The sequence below is a fragment of the Oncorhynchus masou genome, chromosome 29 (assembly GCF_036934945.1).
Source record: "Oncorhynchus masou masou isolate Uvic2021 chromosome 29, UVic_Omas_1.1, whole genome shotgun sequence".
Taxonomy (NCBI): domain Eukaryota; kingdom Metazoa; phylum Chordata; class Actinopteri; order Salmoniformes; family Salmonidae; genus Oncorhynchus; species Oncorhynchus masou.
The window spans coordinates 16,303,725-16,319,784 of NC_088240.1; the positions used below are offsets into that span (position 1 = coordinate 16,303,725).

At 47.8% G+C, this 16,060-nt stretch overlaps 1 protein-coding gene across 4 annotated transcripts in view; it reads left to right on the top strand.

Moving 5' to 3' along the window:
• The window catches only part of xk (X-linked Kx blood group (McLeod syndrome)), a 34,273-nt gene extending 18,439 nt beyond the window's left edge, over positions 1-15,834 (top strand). The window contains exons 3-4 of one of the 4 annotated variants that reach the window (XR_010452263.1): positions 12,859-15,305; positions 15,445-15,534. Coding sequence is in view for 2 of the 4 variants with exons in the window: in XM_064944133.1 (XP_064800205.1) it covers positions 12,859-13,784 (926 nt within the window). In the remaining 2 variants the exon portion in view is untranslated. Of the gene's footprint in view, positions 1-12,858 lie in introns of all 4 variants that reach the window. The other 3 variants (XR_010452261.1, XM_064944134.1, XM_064944133.1) reach the window with 3 other exon arrangements.
• Positions 15,835-16,060: the final 226 nt, after the last annotated feature.

A 16,060-nucleotide genomic window follows, 5' to 3' on the forward strand; every position in this document is an offset into this window, starting at 1 on the left:
TCTAGCAGAGAATGGAGCCACATCAGAGGGAGGCGTGTTAGAGCAGACATCGTTTCCAGGGTCTTCTACAGCAGCAATGGGAGATCTAGGTTCCCCGGGAGCGACAGAGGACGACCTATGGCAGGGGCCTGCTGGATGAAAAAAGATTGTCCTGATGTGGAAAAGGACAGCACAGCTTCGGCTTAACTTCATGCGACGAGCAATCCCGTATCCGGGATCCTATTTATAGCCTCAAGCTCTTTAGCATAACGCAACGTTAACTATTCATGAAAATCGCAAATAAAATAAAATAAATATATTTGCTCTCAAGCTTAGACTTTTGTTAACAGCACTGTCATCTCAGATTTTCAAAATATGCTATTGAACTATAGCTAAACAAGCATTTGTGTAAGAGAATTGATAGCTAGCATAGCTATAAGCCTAGAATTCAGCCAGCAACATTTTCACAAAAACAAGAAAAGCATTCAAATAAAATCATTTACCTTTGAAAAACTTCGGATGTTTTCAACGAGGAGACTCTCAGTTAGATAGCAAATGTTCAGTTTTTCAAAAAATATTATTTGTGTAGGACAAATCGCTCCGTTTTGTTCACGTTTGGCTACGAAAAAAAACCTGTATCCAGTTATAGCCTCAAGCTCATTAGCATAACGCAACATTAACTATTCATAAAAATCGCAAATGAAATAAATATGCTAGCTCTCAAGCTTAGCCTTTTCTTAACAACACTGTCATCTCAGATTTTCAAAATATGCTTTTCAACCATAGCAAAACAAGCATTTGTGTAAGAGTATTGATAGCTAGCGTAGCATTTAGCGTAGCATTTAGCAGGCAACATTTTCACAAAAACCAGAAAAGCATTCAAATAAAATCATTTACCTTTGAAGAACTTTGGATGTTTTCAATGAGGAGACTCTCAGTTAGATAGCAAATGTTCCGTTTTTCCTGAAAGATTCTTTGTGTAGGAGAAATCGCTCCGTTTTGTACATCAGGTTTTGCTACCAAAAAACCCTGAAAATTCAGTCACCAAAACGCCAAACTTTTTTCCAAATTAACTCCATAATATCGACTGAAACATGGCAAACGTTGTTTAGAATCAATCCTCAAGGTGTTTTTCACATATCTCTTCATTGATATATAATTTGTGGAAGTCTGCTTTCTCCTCTCAATTACATGGAAAAATACTTGCAGCTGAAGTTTACGCACCAATTTCGACGCAGGACACCGGGCGGACACCTGGTAAATGTGGTCTCTTATGGTCAATCTTCCAATGATATGCCTACAAATACGTCACAATGCTGCAGACACCTTGGGGAAACGGCAGAAATTGTAGGCTCGTTCAGGGCGCATTCACAGCCATATAAGGAGACATTTGCTCATTTCCTGTTTGAAGTTTCATCTTGGTTTCGCCTGTAGCATCAGTTCTGTGGCACTCACAGATAATATCTTTGCAGTTTTGGAAAAGTCAGAGTGTTTTCTTTCCAAAGCTGTCAATTATATGCATAGTCGAGCATCTTTTCGTGACAAAATATCTTGTTTAAAACGGGAACGTTTTTTTATCCAAAAATGAAATACTGCCCCTAGAGTTCCAAGAGGTTAAACTACACTCACAGCTGACCAGTCCACAGCAAGTGTTGTGGGGAGTGGGGTTTACCTTGAGTGCAAAATGGCTGACTTCGAGTGTGAGGTCATGGTGGACTCAGGTTTCCATGGTACATGAACAGGTATGGAGAAATCCTACTGGAGGTAAGAGTGGTACATTGCAACCATACCACTGCACAGTTAAAGTAGCAAATTGACAGTTTCTCTCAGTACTGGGGAGCTGGTCCCCAGTCATGAACATTGACGGTCTGAAACTGACCAGGGACTTTGTTGTTGTGAGTGACACAGACCAGTGTGCACTGATAGCGTCAGACTTCCAGGTAAAATACGGGGCTGTACTTGATTTACAAAAGAAAACATGCGGTGTTTTGGGGAAGCAGAGTACACTGATTTTTAGGAGAGAGGCATGGAGAGTCTATAAAGTGATGACTGACACGATTATACCCTCCAGAAGTTACATATAAGTTGAGAGTACAGTAAACAATGACAAAATTGAGGATCTTCTTGAGCCGTGTGCTGAAGTCACTGATAAAAGTTGGCAGCTCAGTGAAGGGGAAAATGCCAGTGCGTGTGATGAATGTCACCCCTGAATCACAGTTACTGCGGGAGGGCACTGAACTGGGGTTTCTCTATCTGGGAGAAGGGTAGTGAAGACACTATCGTTGCTAGCCTACAGGATTCTAAACTGCCGCCGTACTCTCCCACCACAGCAAAGTGGGACATAGAACAGTTAATGCAAGAACTGGACATAGATTGCAGACAGCCAACTGAGGTGCAGCTGAAAGCTGTAAAGGAAAAGGTGACAACGTCATAGGATGCCTCCTTTCCAGCAAGTCAGTTCAACAAATTTCTGCGCTGCTGAAGCTTCCCCAGTAAACTGTAATTGGTATTATTATGAAGTGGAAGTGTCTAGGAGCAACAACGGCTCAGCAGCAAAGTGGTAGGCCACACAATCTCACAGAACGGGACCGCCAAGTGCTGAAGCGCGTAAAAATCACCTGTCCTCAGTTGCAAAACCCACTACCGAGTTCCAAACTGCCTCTGGAAGCAACGTCAGCACAAGAACTGTTTGTCGGGAGCTTCATGAAATGGGTTTCCATGGCCGAGCGCTCGCACACAAGCCTAAGATCACCATGCGCAATACCAAGCGTCGGCTGGAGTGGTGTAAAGCACGCCAGCATTGGACTCTGGAGCAATGGAAACGTGTTCTCTGGAGTGATGAATCACGCTTCACTATCTGGCATTCCAACGGACGAATCTGAGTTTGGTGAATGCCAGGAGAATGCTACCTGCCTGAATGCATAGTGCCAACTGTACAGTTTGGTGGAGGAGGAATAATGGTCTGGGGCTGTTTTTCATGGTTCGGACAAGGCTCCTTAGATCCAGTGAAGGAAAATCTTAAAGCTACAGCATACAACTGCTGCCAACTTTGTGGAAACAGTTTGGGAAGGCCCTTTCCTGTTTCAGCTTGACAATGCCTTCGTGCACAAAGCGAGGTCCATAAAGAAATTGTCGTGATTGGTGTGGAAGAACTTAACTGGCCTGCAGAAGAGCCCTGACCTCAACCCCATCGAACACCTATGGGATGAATTGGAACACCGACTGCAAGCCAGGCCTAATCGCCCTGTTGTGGCTGAATGGATGCAAGTCCCCACAGCAATGTTCCAAAATCTAGAGGAAAGCTTTCCAAGAAGAGAGGAGGGGGAGGGGGGGAGGGGGGGTGGGGCAACTCAATATTAATGTCCATGATTTTGGAATGAGATGTTCGACGAGCAGGTGTCCACATACCTTTGCTCATGTAGTGTATGTGCGAGAGTATAGCACTGGTGATTTTAAATTGGGCGGCACAAAACTAGTCCAGCATAATATTAACACATGGGACACCAGGCCTATCAAAATCAGGTTCCGTGTGAATTACAGAAGGTTAAACGAGAACACTGTAAAATATGCATATCCACTTCCTATGATAGATGAGGCCTTGAACGCTCTTGCCGGTGCTCAGTAGTTTTCCACTTTAGACTTAGCCAGTGGGTACTGGGAAGTCGAGATGCACCCTTCGAGATGCACCCTGAGGGTCGTAGCAAAACTGCTTTTGTGACAAAGAGAGGGCTTTTCGAATTCCAGGTCATGGGGTTTTGGTTGACAAATTCTCCAAGCAGCTTCCAGCGTCTCATGGACCTGGTGTTGGCTGACTCATAGTGGACAATATCTCTGGTGTACTTAGACGACATCATAGTGTTTGGTTGTACATTCCAAGAGCATGTGAAGCGCTTATACAAGATTTTCAGTAGATTGGAACAGTCAGGATATAAGGTGAAACCATCTAAGTCCCATTTGTTCAGGTGACAGGTGAGCTACACATCATCTCGGCTGAGAGAGACAGTCAGGTCATGGCCTAGCCCCGAGTCACAGACAGAGACAGTCAGGTCATGGCCTAGCCCCAAGTCACAGACAGAGACAGTCAGGTCATCATGGCCTAGCCCCGAGTCACTGACAGAGACAGTCAGGTCATGGCCTAGCCCTGAGTCACAGACAGAGACAGTCAAGTTATGGCCTAGCCCCGAGTCACTGACAGAGACAGTCAGGTCATGGCCTAGCCCTGAGTCACAGACAGAGACAGTCAGGTCATGGCCTAGCCCCGAGTCACTGACAGAGACCGTCAGGTCATGGCCTAGCCCCGAGTCACAGACAGAGACAGTCAGGTCATGGCCTAGCCCCGAGTCACAGACAGAGACAGTCAGGTCATGGCCTAGCCCCGAGTCACTGACAGAGACAGTCAGGCCATGGCCTAGCCCCGAGTCACAGACAGAGACAGCCAGGTCATGGCCTAGCCCTGAGTCACAGACAGAGACAGTCAGGTCATGGTCTAGCCCCGAGTCACTGACAGAGACAGTCAGGTCATCATGGCCTAGCCCCGAGTCACTGACAGAGACAGTCAGGTCATCATGGCCTAGCCCCGAGTCACAGACAGAGACAGTCAGGTCATGGCCTAGCCCCGAGTCACTGACAGAGACAGTCAGGTCATCATGGCCTAGCCCCGAGTCACTGACAGAGACAGTCAGGTCATCATGGCCTAGCCCCGAGTCACTGACAGAGACAGTCAGGTCATCATGGCCTAGCCCCGAGTCACAGACAGAGACAGTCAGGTCATCATGGCCTAGCCCCGAGTCACAGACAGAGACAGTCAGGTCATGGCCTAGCCCTGAGTCACAGACAGAGACAGTCAAGTTATGGCCTAGCCCCGAGTCACTGACAGAGACAGTCAGGTCATCATGGCCTAGCCCCGAGTCACTGACAGAGACAGTCAGGTCATCATGGCCTAGCCCCGAGTCACTGACAGAGACAGTCAGGTCATCATGGCCTAGCCCCGAGTCACAGACAGAGACAGTCAGGTCATCATGGCCTAGCCCCGAGTCACAGACAGAGACAGTCAGGTCATGGCCTAGCCCTGAGTCACAGACAGAGACAGTCAAGTTATGGCCTAGCCCCGAGTCACTGACAGAGACAGTCAGGTCATGGCCTAGCCCTGAGTCACAGACAGAGACAGTCAAGTTATGGCCTAGCCCCGAGTCACTGACAGAGACAGTCAGGTCATGGCCTAGCCCCGAGTCACTGACAGAGACAGTCAGGTCATGGCCTAGCCCCGAGTCACTGACAGAGACAGTCAGGTCATGGCCTAGCCCTGAGTCACAGACAGAGACAGTCAAGTTATGGCCTAGCCCCGAGTCACTGACAGACAGTCAGGTCATGGCCTAGCCCTGAGTCACAGACAGAGACAGTCAAGTTATGGCCTAGCCCCGAGTCACTGACAGAGACAGTCAGGTCATGGCCTAGCCCCGAGTCACAGACAGAGACAGTCAAGTTATGGCCTAGCCCCGAGTCACTGACAGAGACAGTCAAGTTATGGCCTAGCCCCGAGTCACTGACAGAGACAGTCAGGTCATGGCCTAGCCCCGAGTCACAGACAGAGACAGTCAAGTTATGGCCTAGCCCCGAGTCACTGACAGAGACAGTCAAGTTATGGCCTAGCCCCGAGTCACTGACAGAGACAGTCAGGTCATGGCCTAGCCCTGAGTCACAGACAGAGACAGTCAGGTCATGGCCTAGCCCCGAGTCACTGACAGAGACAGTCAGGTCATCATGGCCTAGCCCCGAGTCACAGACAGAGACAGTCAGGTCATCATGGCCTAGCCCCGAGTCACAGACAGAGACAGTCAGGTCATCATGGCCTAGCCCCGAGTCACAGACAGAGACAGTCAGGTCATCATGGCCTAGCCCCGAGTCACAGACAGAGACAGTCAGGTCATCATGGCCTAGCCCCGAGTCACAGACAGAGACAGTCAGGTCATGGCCTAGCCCTGAGTCACAGACAGAGACAGTCAAGTTATGGCCTAGCCCCGAGTCACTGACAGAGACAGTCAGGTCATGGCCTAGCCCTGAGTCACAGACAGAGACAGTCAAGTTATGGCCTAGCCCCGAGTCACTGACAGAGACAGTCAGGTCATGGCCTAGCCCCGAGTCACAGACAGACAGTCAGGTCATGGCCTAGCCCCGAGTCACTGACAGAGACAGTCAGGTCATGGCCTAGCCCTGAGTCACAGACAGAGACAGTCAAGTTATGGCCTAGCCCCGAGTCACTGACAGACAGTCAGGTCATGGCCTAGCCCTGAGTCACAGACAGAGACAGTCAAGTTATGGCCTAGCCCCGAGTCACTGACAGAGACAGTCAGGTCATGGCCTAGCCCCGAGTCACAGACAGAGACAGTCAAGTTATGGCCTAGCCCCGAGTCACTGACAGAGACAGTCAAGTTATGGCCTAGCCCCGAGTCACTGACAGAGACAGTCAGGTCATGGCCTAGCCCCGAGTCACAGACAGAGACAGTCAGGTCATGGCCTAGCCCCGAGTCACTGACAGAGACAGTCAGGTCATGGCCTAGCCCCGAGTCACTGACAGAGACAGTCAGGTCATGGCCTAGCCCTGAGTCACAGACAGAGACAGTCAAGTTATGGCCTAGCCCCGAGTCACTGACAGACAGTCAGGTCATGGCCTAGCCCTGAGTCACAGACAGAGACAGTCAAGTTATGGCCTAGCCCCGAGTCACTGACAGAGACAGTCAGGTCATGGCCTAGCCCCGAGTCACAGACAGAGACAGTCAAGTTATGGCCTAGCCCCGAGTCACTGACAGAGACAGTCAAGTTATGGCCTAGCCCCGAGTCACTGACAGAGACAGTCAGGTCATGGCCTAGCCCCGAGTCACAGACAGAGACAGTCAAGTTATGGCCTAGCCCCGAGTCACTGACAGAGACAGTCAAGTTATGGCCTAGCCCCGAGTCACTGACAGAGACAGTCAGGTCATGGCCTAGCCCTGAGTCACAGACAGAGACAGTCAGGTCATGGCCTAGCCCCGAGTCACTGACAGAGACAGTCAGGTCATCATGGCCTAGCCCCGAGTCACTGACAGAGACAGTCAGGTCATCATGGCCTAGCCCCGAGTCACTGACAGAGACAGTCAGGTCATCATGGCCTAGCCCCGAGTCACAGACAGAGACAGTCAGGTCATGGCCTAGCCCCGAGTCACAGACAGAGACAGTCAAGTTATGGCCTAGCCCCGAGTCACTGACAGAGACAGTCAGGTCATGGCCTAGCCCTGAGTCACAGACAGAGACAGTCAGGTCATCATGGCCTAGCCCCGAGTCACAGACAGAGACAGTCAGGTCATCATGGCCTAGCCCCGAGTCACTGACAGAGACAGTCAGGTCATCATGGCCTAGCCCCGAGTCACAGACAGAGACAGTCAGGTCATCATGGCCTAGCCCCGAGTCACTGACAGAGACAGTCAGGTCATGGCCTAGCCCTGAGTCACAGACAGAGACAGTCAAGTTATGGCCTAGCCCCGAGTCACTGACAGAGACAGTCAGGTCATGGCCTAGCCCCGAGTCACTGACAGAGACAGTCAAGTTATGGCCTAGCCCCGAGTCACTGACAGAGACAGTCAGGTCATGGCCTAGCCCCGAGTCACTGACAGAGACAGTCAGGTCATGGCCTAGCCCCGAGTCACTGACAGAGACCGTCAGGTCATGGCCTAGCCCCGAGTCAGACAGAGACAGTCAGATCATGGCCTAGCCCCGAGTCACTGACAGAGACAGTCAGGTCATGGCCTAGCCCCAAGTCACAGACAGAGACTAGAAGCTTTTTAGGCCTGGCGTCACACTACAGGAGGTTCAGACCAGATTTTGCAGCTACGGCGGAGCTCTTGTACAGATTTACAGATAAGGGAAAAACATTTCAGTGGCACGCAGCGTGTGAAGTGGCCTTTATTGAACTAAAGTCCAAGCTTACCACATCCCCCATATGTGCTTTCTCTGACCTAAATCTAGATTTCATAATGGATACTGACACATGTGACACAGGCATAGGGGCAGTCCTCTCCCAGAAACATGAGGGAAGGGAGAGAGTAGTAGAATATGCCAGTCGGCCACTGTCAAAACAGGAGAGGATGTACTCAACTACCAAGAAGGAGCTTCTTGATGTGGTAGTGTTTCTTAAACATTTCAAACACTTTCTGCTGGGAAGGAAATGTCTACTGAGAACTGATCACAGCTCACTGAGGTGGCTGAGTACCTGAGGTACAGTTAGCTAGGTGCCTAGAGAAACTGGAGCCGTAGGACTATGCTATTGTCCACAGCTCACTGAGGTGGCTGAGTACCTGAGGTACAGTTAGCTAGGTGCCTAGAGAAACTGGAGCCGTAGGACTATGATATTGTCCACAGCTCACTGAGGTGGCTGAGTACCTGAGGTACAGTTAGCTAGGTGCCTAGAGAAACTGGAGCCGTAGGACTATGCTATTGTCCACAGCTCACTGAGGTGGCTGAGTACCTGAGGTACAGTTAGCTAGGTGCCTAGAGAAACTGGAGCCGTAGGACTATGCTATTGTCCACAGCTCACTGAGGTGGCTGAGTACCTGAGGTACAGTTAGCTAGGTGCCTAGAGAAACTGGAGCCGTAGGACTATGCTATTGTCCACAGCTCACTGAGGTGGCTGAGTACCTGAGGTACAGTTAGCTAGGTGACTAGAGAAACTGGAGCCGTAGGACTATGCTATTGTCCACAGCTCACTGAGGTGGCTGAGTACCTGAGGTACAGTTAGCTAGGTGCCTAGAGAAACTGGAGCCGTAGGACTATGATATTGTCCACAGGCCACTGCACAGTAATGCAGATGGTGTGTCATGCCGACACACAGACAGAGAGTGTAGACTCTCTGAGAGCCAATCTGAGAGTCATCGTAAACAAGCCTCAGGATGTCACTATTGAGCCTGCAGTCAGAGCTCAAACAAGCCAGACAGCTCCCACTTCCTGTTGGAAGCACAGGATAGAGACCCGGTGGTCTCCCAGTTAAAGACATGGAAAAAAGGTGGTAGAGCAGAGCTGGAATCTGAGCCAACGTTCAAGCGTTTCAAACATGTGTGGGGGGCATTACATGTGAAGAATGGAGTGTTATGCCTTTAGAGTTAAAACTATGAGACAGATGACACCATCTGGAGAGGGGTTGTACCAGATGAGCTCGTACTGTACATGAGATACTTACCTTTATCCGCAATGATAGAACAGCAGGCCATTTAGGAGTTAATACGCTCACCAGTAAAATCAGAGCAAGATGCTATTGTCCAGGCTGGCAGAGAGCCATAAAGCCGTGGTGTAAGGGCAGTGGGGAGCTGCATACAAATGACATGGTCCAGCCCCCAGAGCACCCAGGACAAGTTCTGTCACAGGTTGCTCTTTCTAGAGGATATCTATAGACTTCATGGGTTCATTTACAGACTGGACGAGGTACTTTACTACAGTAGGTTTGTCAGAGGCATATGCCATACCCAATCAGGAAGCAGTAAGAGCGGACAAGAAACTGGTAGAGAAATTTGTGTTGAAGCTAGGTGTTCCTTGCTCAATCTATAGCGATCAGGGGCAAAAAAAACAACATTTTTTTTTCACCCCAATTGGCTGTTACAGTCTGTCTTGTCCCATCACTGAAACTCCCGTATGGACTCGGGAAAGGCGAAGGTCAAGAGCCGTGCGTTCTCTGAAACACAACCCCACACCATTGTGTCAGAGGAAACACTGTACAACTGGCAACCGTGTTAGTGTGAATGCGCCCATCCCACCACAGGATTCGCTAGAGCACAGTGGGACACAGACATCCCATCCGGCCAAACCCTCCCCTAACACAGATGATGCTGGGCCAATTGTGCGTCGCCTCATGGATCTCCCGGTCACAGCCGGCTGCGACACAGCCCGGTATCAAACCAGGATCTGTAGTAATGCAGCTAGCACTGCGATGCAGTGCCTTAGACCGCTGCACCACTCAGAAGGCCCAGGATTTTAGAGAGATATACAATATTTTACAAATTAACAAACAATACTACTAAGTACAACCCACAATCAGATGGTTTATGGGAAAGAAAACAGAACTCTGATCAACATGCTACAACTTTTAGTTGATGACAATCAGAGAAATTGGTATGAGATTCTCCCATATGTGATTATGTCATACAGGAGTAGTGTTCAGTAGAGTAGAGTTCACACCATATAAGGTGCTGCTCGGTACTGAAATGACTACCTGTTGATGTGGTTATGGGAACACAACAAAATGAAGGGAAACAATATATTTCTCAAAATGACTATGTGTGGCTTAGAGCCTACCAGAGGAAAATGACTATGTGTGGCTTAGAGCCTACCAGAGGAAAATGAGTATGTGTGGCTTAGAGCCTACCAGAGGAAAATGAGTATGTGTGGCTTAGAGCCTACCAGAGGAAAATGAGTATGTGTGGCTTAGAGCCTACCAGAGGAAAATGAGTATGTGTGGCTTAGAGCCTACCAGAGGAAAATGGAGTTGTCACCTAAACTAAGAAAGAAAATCAAGTCAAACTGTCAGATGTACCATATGAAGTAGTACAGTGTAATGGACCTTATCATGCCGTGGTACACTACAACATGCTAAAACAGCTGAAATGTGTCTTCTGCATTTCACCCAACCCCTCTGAATCAGAGAGGTGCAGGGGGCTGCCTTCATCAACATCCGGGAGCAGTTGTTGTTGGGTGTTAACTGCCTGCTCACAGGAAGAACAGCACATTTTCCCACCTTGTCGGCTCAGAGATTCAAACCAGCGACCTTTTGTTTACTAGCCCATTACTCTTCACTGCTCGGCTACCTGCCACCCTGCCATTGGGGTGGCAGGTAGCCCAGTGGTTAGAGCATTGGGCCAGTAACTGAAAGGTTGCTAGATCGAATCCCTGAGCTGACAAGGTAAAAATCTGATGTTCTGCCCCTGGACAAGGCCGTTAACCCACTGGCCATCATTATAAATAAGAATTTGTTCTTAACTGACTTGCCTAGTTAAAAAGAAGGTTAAATCAAAAAATCTAGAGGCTGTTAATGTGTCAGCTGAAAAGTAACTTCACACTGTCAGGACTGAAAGCTCAGTCAAAGACACATTGACTCCTGTAAACACTGAAATGCCCTGTGAACCTGCAGGAGAAGGTGTTTTGTGAGACGGGTCAAGCACCTGAGTCAGCAGAAGGTCACATGGGTCAGGGAGGTATCACTATTAGGAAGCCTATTTGGCAGGAGGGCTTTGTGTTGAACACGGTTATTCAACACAGGGTGTGTTTTAGTCTGAGAAGGTTGTAATGTAATGTGTGTACACATTTGAATGTCTCTCAGCCTATTTCACAATGTTATGCAAATGTTGTATGTGATGATGCTGGGGGCATGCTGAGTCACAGTGAGTTTGGAGAGGCGCTTGTGTTCGTTGGGTTAGTGCTGGGGTGTACTGTGTTCATCCATATAAACAACAACTTCATTATTTCATGGGAAATAATGGTCCTAGACTGTTTATGCTAGTTAACAAACTATGTGTGAGTTTTGGTGGCTTTACAGGCTGTTTACACTATGTACAGTTAGTGAATGAATGAACAGTCATATTAATTAAGAGCTCAGCCTCAAATGACAAAACAATATTGAATGGAATGGAATATTCTGAATGCGCTCTCTCTCTCTCTGTGTCTCTCTCTGTCTCTCTCTCTCTCTCTCTCTCTCTCTCTCTCTCTCTCTCAATTCTCAATTCAAGGGCTTTATTGGCATGGGAAACATGTGTTAACATTGCCAAAGCAAGTGAGGTAGATAATATATAAAATGAATATATAAAGTGAAATAAACAATAAAAATTAACAGTAAACATTACACACACAGAAGTTTCAAAACAATAAAGACATTACAAATGTATATATATATACAGTGTTTTAACAATGTACAAATGGTTAAAGGACACAAGATAAAATAAATAAGCATAAATATGGGTTGTATTTACAATGGTGTTTGTTCTTCACTGGTTGCCCTTTTCTTGTGGCAACAGGTCACAAATATTGCTGCTGTGATGGCACACTGTGGAATTTCACCCAGTAGATATGGGAGTTTTTCAAAATTGGATTTGTTTTCGAATTCTTTGTGGATCTGTGTAATCTGAGGGAAATATGTCTCTCTAATATGGTCATACATTGGGCAGGAGGTTAGGAAGTGCAGCTCAGTTTCCACCTCATTTTGTGGGCAGTGAGCACATAGCCTGTCTTCTCTTGAGAGCCATGTCTGCCTACGGCGGCCTTTCTCAATAGCAAGGCTATGCTCACTGAGTCTGTACATAGCCAAAGCTTTCCTTAATTTTGGGTCAGTCACAGTGGTCAGGTATTCTGCCACTGTGTACTGTCTGCGTAGGGTCAGTCACAGTGGTCAGGTATTCTGCCGCTGTGTACTCTCTGTGTAGGGTCAGTCACAGTGGTCAGGTATTCTGCCGCTGTGTACTCTCTGTGTAGGGTCAGTCACAGTGGTCAGGTATTCTGCCACTGTGTGCTCTCTGTTTAGGGCCAAATAGCATTCTAGCTTGCTCTGTTTTTTTGTTTATTCTTTCCAATATGTCAAATAATTATCTTTTTTTTTCTCATAATTTGGTCGGGTCTAATTGTGCTGCTGTCCTGGGGCTCTGTAGGGTGTGTTTGTGTTTGTGAACAGAGCCCCAGGACCAGCTTGCTTAGGGGACTCTTCTCCAGGTTCATCTCTCTGTAGGTGATGGCTTTGTTATGGAAGGTTTGGGAATCGCTTCCTTTTAGGTGGTTATAGAATTTAATTTCTCTCTCTCTGTCTCTCTCTCTCTCTGTCTCTCTCTCCCTCTCTCCGTCTCTCTCTCCGTCTCTCTCTGTCTCTCTCACTCCCAGGCACCCTCATGGTGATCTCCCTGCTGTCCATCGTATATGGTGCCCTGCGCTGCAACATTCTGGCCATCAAGATCAAGTATGACGACTATGAGGTGGACGTGCGTCCCGCCGCCTACCTCTGCATATTCCTGTGGCGCAGCTTCGAGATCGCCACGCGCGTCACCGTCCTGGTCCTCTTCAGCTCCGTACTGCAGCTCTGGATCCTCCCTGTGGTTCTGCTCAACTTCTTCCTCTTCTTCCTCTACCCGTGGGTGCTGTTTTGGCAGAGCCACTCGCCCTTCCCGGAGAACATCGAGAAGACGCTAACCCGGGTGGGCACCACCATCGTCCTCTGTCTCCTCACGTTCCTCTACGCAGGCATCAACATGTTCTGCTGGTCGGCGGTGCAGCTGAAGCTCAACGACCCAGACCTGATCAACAAGTCCCAGAACTGGTACCGCATGGCTGTGTACTACATGCTGAGGTTCGTGGAGAACGCCTCTCTGCTTCTGCTGTGGTACATCTACAAGACAGACTTCTATAGGTTCATCTGTGCTCCGTTGTTAGTGCTGCAGCTGCTGGTGGCCTACGCTATGGCCATCTTCTTCATGCTGGTGTTCTATCAGTTCTGCCACCCCTGTAGGAAGCTCTTCTCCTCCAATATGACCCAAGGCCTGTGGGACTGCTCCGCCCTGCTCTGTTTAGTCTGCTACGCTCCTGACAGGGACGCCGTCAGGCCAATAGAGAAGACTGGTCTGGACCCTCTGGCACCCGACCCCACCCCCCACACGGAGACAGCCAATGACACGTCATATGATGTGGCCAATGACACGGCATACACCATGCCCAATGACACAATGACCTATGACATGCCCAATGACACGACTCATGAAGTGTTGAGCGAGATGAACGGCGACGTAAGCCACAGTCTGTCCAGCAACACTTAAAGAGCTGTGATTGGTTGTGTGTAGGGTAGGACTGCACGATATGGGCAAAACCTCAAATTGTGATTTTTGGACCAAATATTGTGATTGTGATTTGACTTGCGATATAGATACAAAACCTTTGGCTGAACTGTTGGAATTGTTGAAATAGAATGACTTATATTAAGAAACAAAGTGGAAAGTAGCGTTGGCCTTGTTTGGAACTGTTGACTGCATTTGACCTAACAGAACAGCATGCAAATGTATAGTGGGAAGCAGTCGCAATAGTAGAGGGAGAGAGACGACAAACAGAGGCAACTATAAAAACGGACAACACACACAGCTTAGTGCCGTTTCAAAATATTGCATGCGATATGGATCTCTTGCGATATGGCTTTTGCAAATGTCAATAATGTGATTTGATGTGAACTCTATTAATTCTGCAGCCCTAGTATAGGGTCAGGAGTGTTCCTAAACTTGTGACTGAACCAGGAAGAGGCTTTCCTGTTCAGGTCATGTGGTCTGGAAATACTCCTGGTCCTAGTTATGTGCCATTCAAAGGAAGGTGGACACAGAGCAACATTTGCTGTACTGTCTCCTTCTGTAAGTGCCATATGAACCCCTCTGTCCTACCTGTCAGTTTACACTGAACGAGGGTTGCAAAATTCTGGGAACTTTTCCAAAATTCCCTGGTTTTCCAGGAATTCTGGTTGGAGGATTCCCCTATTTCCGGTTTATTCCCTCGTAATTCCAGGAATCTTCCAACCAGGATTTCTGGAAAACCAGGGAATTTTGGAAAAGTTACTTGAATTTTGCAACTCTACTCTGAGCCGTAATCTGAACTATACACTGAACCATACTCTGAACCATACTGTGAACCATACACTGAACCATAATCTTAAACATACACTTAACCATAATCTGAACCATAATCTGAACCATAATCTGAACAATACACTGAACCAGACACTGAACCATAATCTGAACCCTATGATCTTAACCATATACCCATAACCTTATTCTACTGTGTCTCTAACCAAATCATTTGAATGCTATCATTCTGTTTAACCCTTAACCCCCGTTCTGTTACCAAACCCCAAAACTGTAACCCCTTACTCCCCTAACCAATGCTGCAAAGGCAGTATCCCCTTGCCATGGAGAGAGACTACAGCTTCACTGTTAGTGTATAATAGAAGAACAGGCAATGTATGAAATCATCCGCCAGCCGGCTCTCTCTGAATTTAGCCAGCGGATGAGGCTAGGCAATGTACAGTGATGCTGACGAAGTAGTTTTTGTGAGAATGTCCTTACGCAGTCCGTGATGTTTATTCTGCCTAAGCCAGTATTACCGACCAACTACAGACAAATCATTGGATGTAGGGATTCTTCAGCAACGGACTCAACTACTGACATAGTATCAGTGTTTCAGTGTTGAACAGACTTTCCTACAACCAGAATGTAACTTGTCTGCAGCCTTTTCTATGGAAGTCAAGTCCTGGCGGTATGGACAGAACGCTACACTCAGACAGATTAAACTGGTCCGAAGTGAGTCTGCCACAATAGCTTTTCTAATGAGGTTTCCTAATTTGGTTATGCATTTCATAGAACTAAATACTTGTCTATACAGTCACTCACATTAATCAATCAATCAAATGTATTTATAATGCCCTTTTTACATCAGCAGATATGCAGAAACCCAGCCTAAAACCCCAAACAGCAAGCTATGCAGATGTAGAAGCACGGTGGCAAGGGAAAAACTCCCTAAAAAGGCAGGAACCGAGAAGAAACCTAGAGAGGAACCAGGCTCTGAGGGGTGGCCAGTCCTCTTCCAATGGACGTATACATTGCATTACTACATTACTCATCAGAACTTACCAAGTATTTGTGATTTAGTGTATTTACAGTGTTTCACATTGGCATGGGGGTGTGCATGTACTGAACTGGACCCATCACCCACCACATACACATTGAAAGCTTTGTGTGGTGTGATGTAAATACTGTGTTGGGTTTGCTGTTCTTTTCCTTCTCCTCTCCTCTCCTCTCCTCTCCTCTCCTCTCCTCTCCTCTCCTCTCCTCTCCTCTCCTCTCCTCTCCTCTTACAGCTGAGACCAACGCTGCTTTTATACTTCCTTGAAAAATGGCTTCATCATCCTGCTGCTTCTGTGGTGTTTCTAAGTGCTTGTGACAAGGGTGGCAGTGATTTCGAATACAGAACTAGAGTACGTGTAAAGAAACCCATCTCTCATCAAACAGACAGGAAACACATAACTGTATTTCAGACAGGAAACACCAAGTGTTTG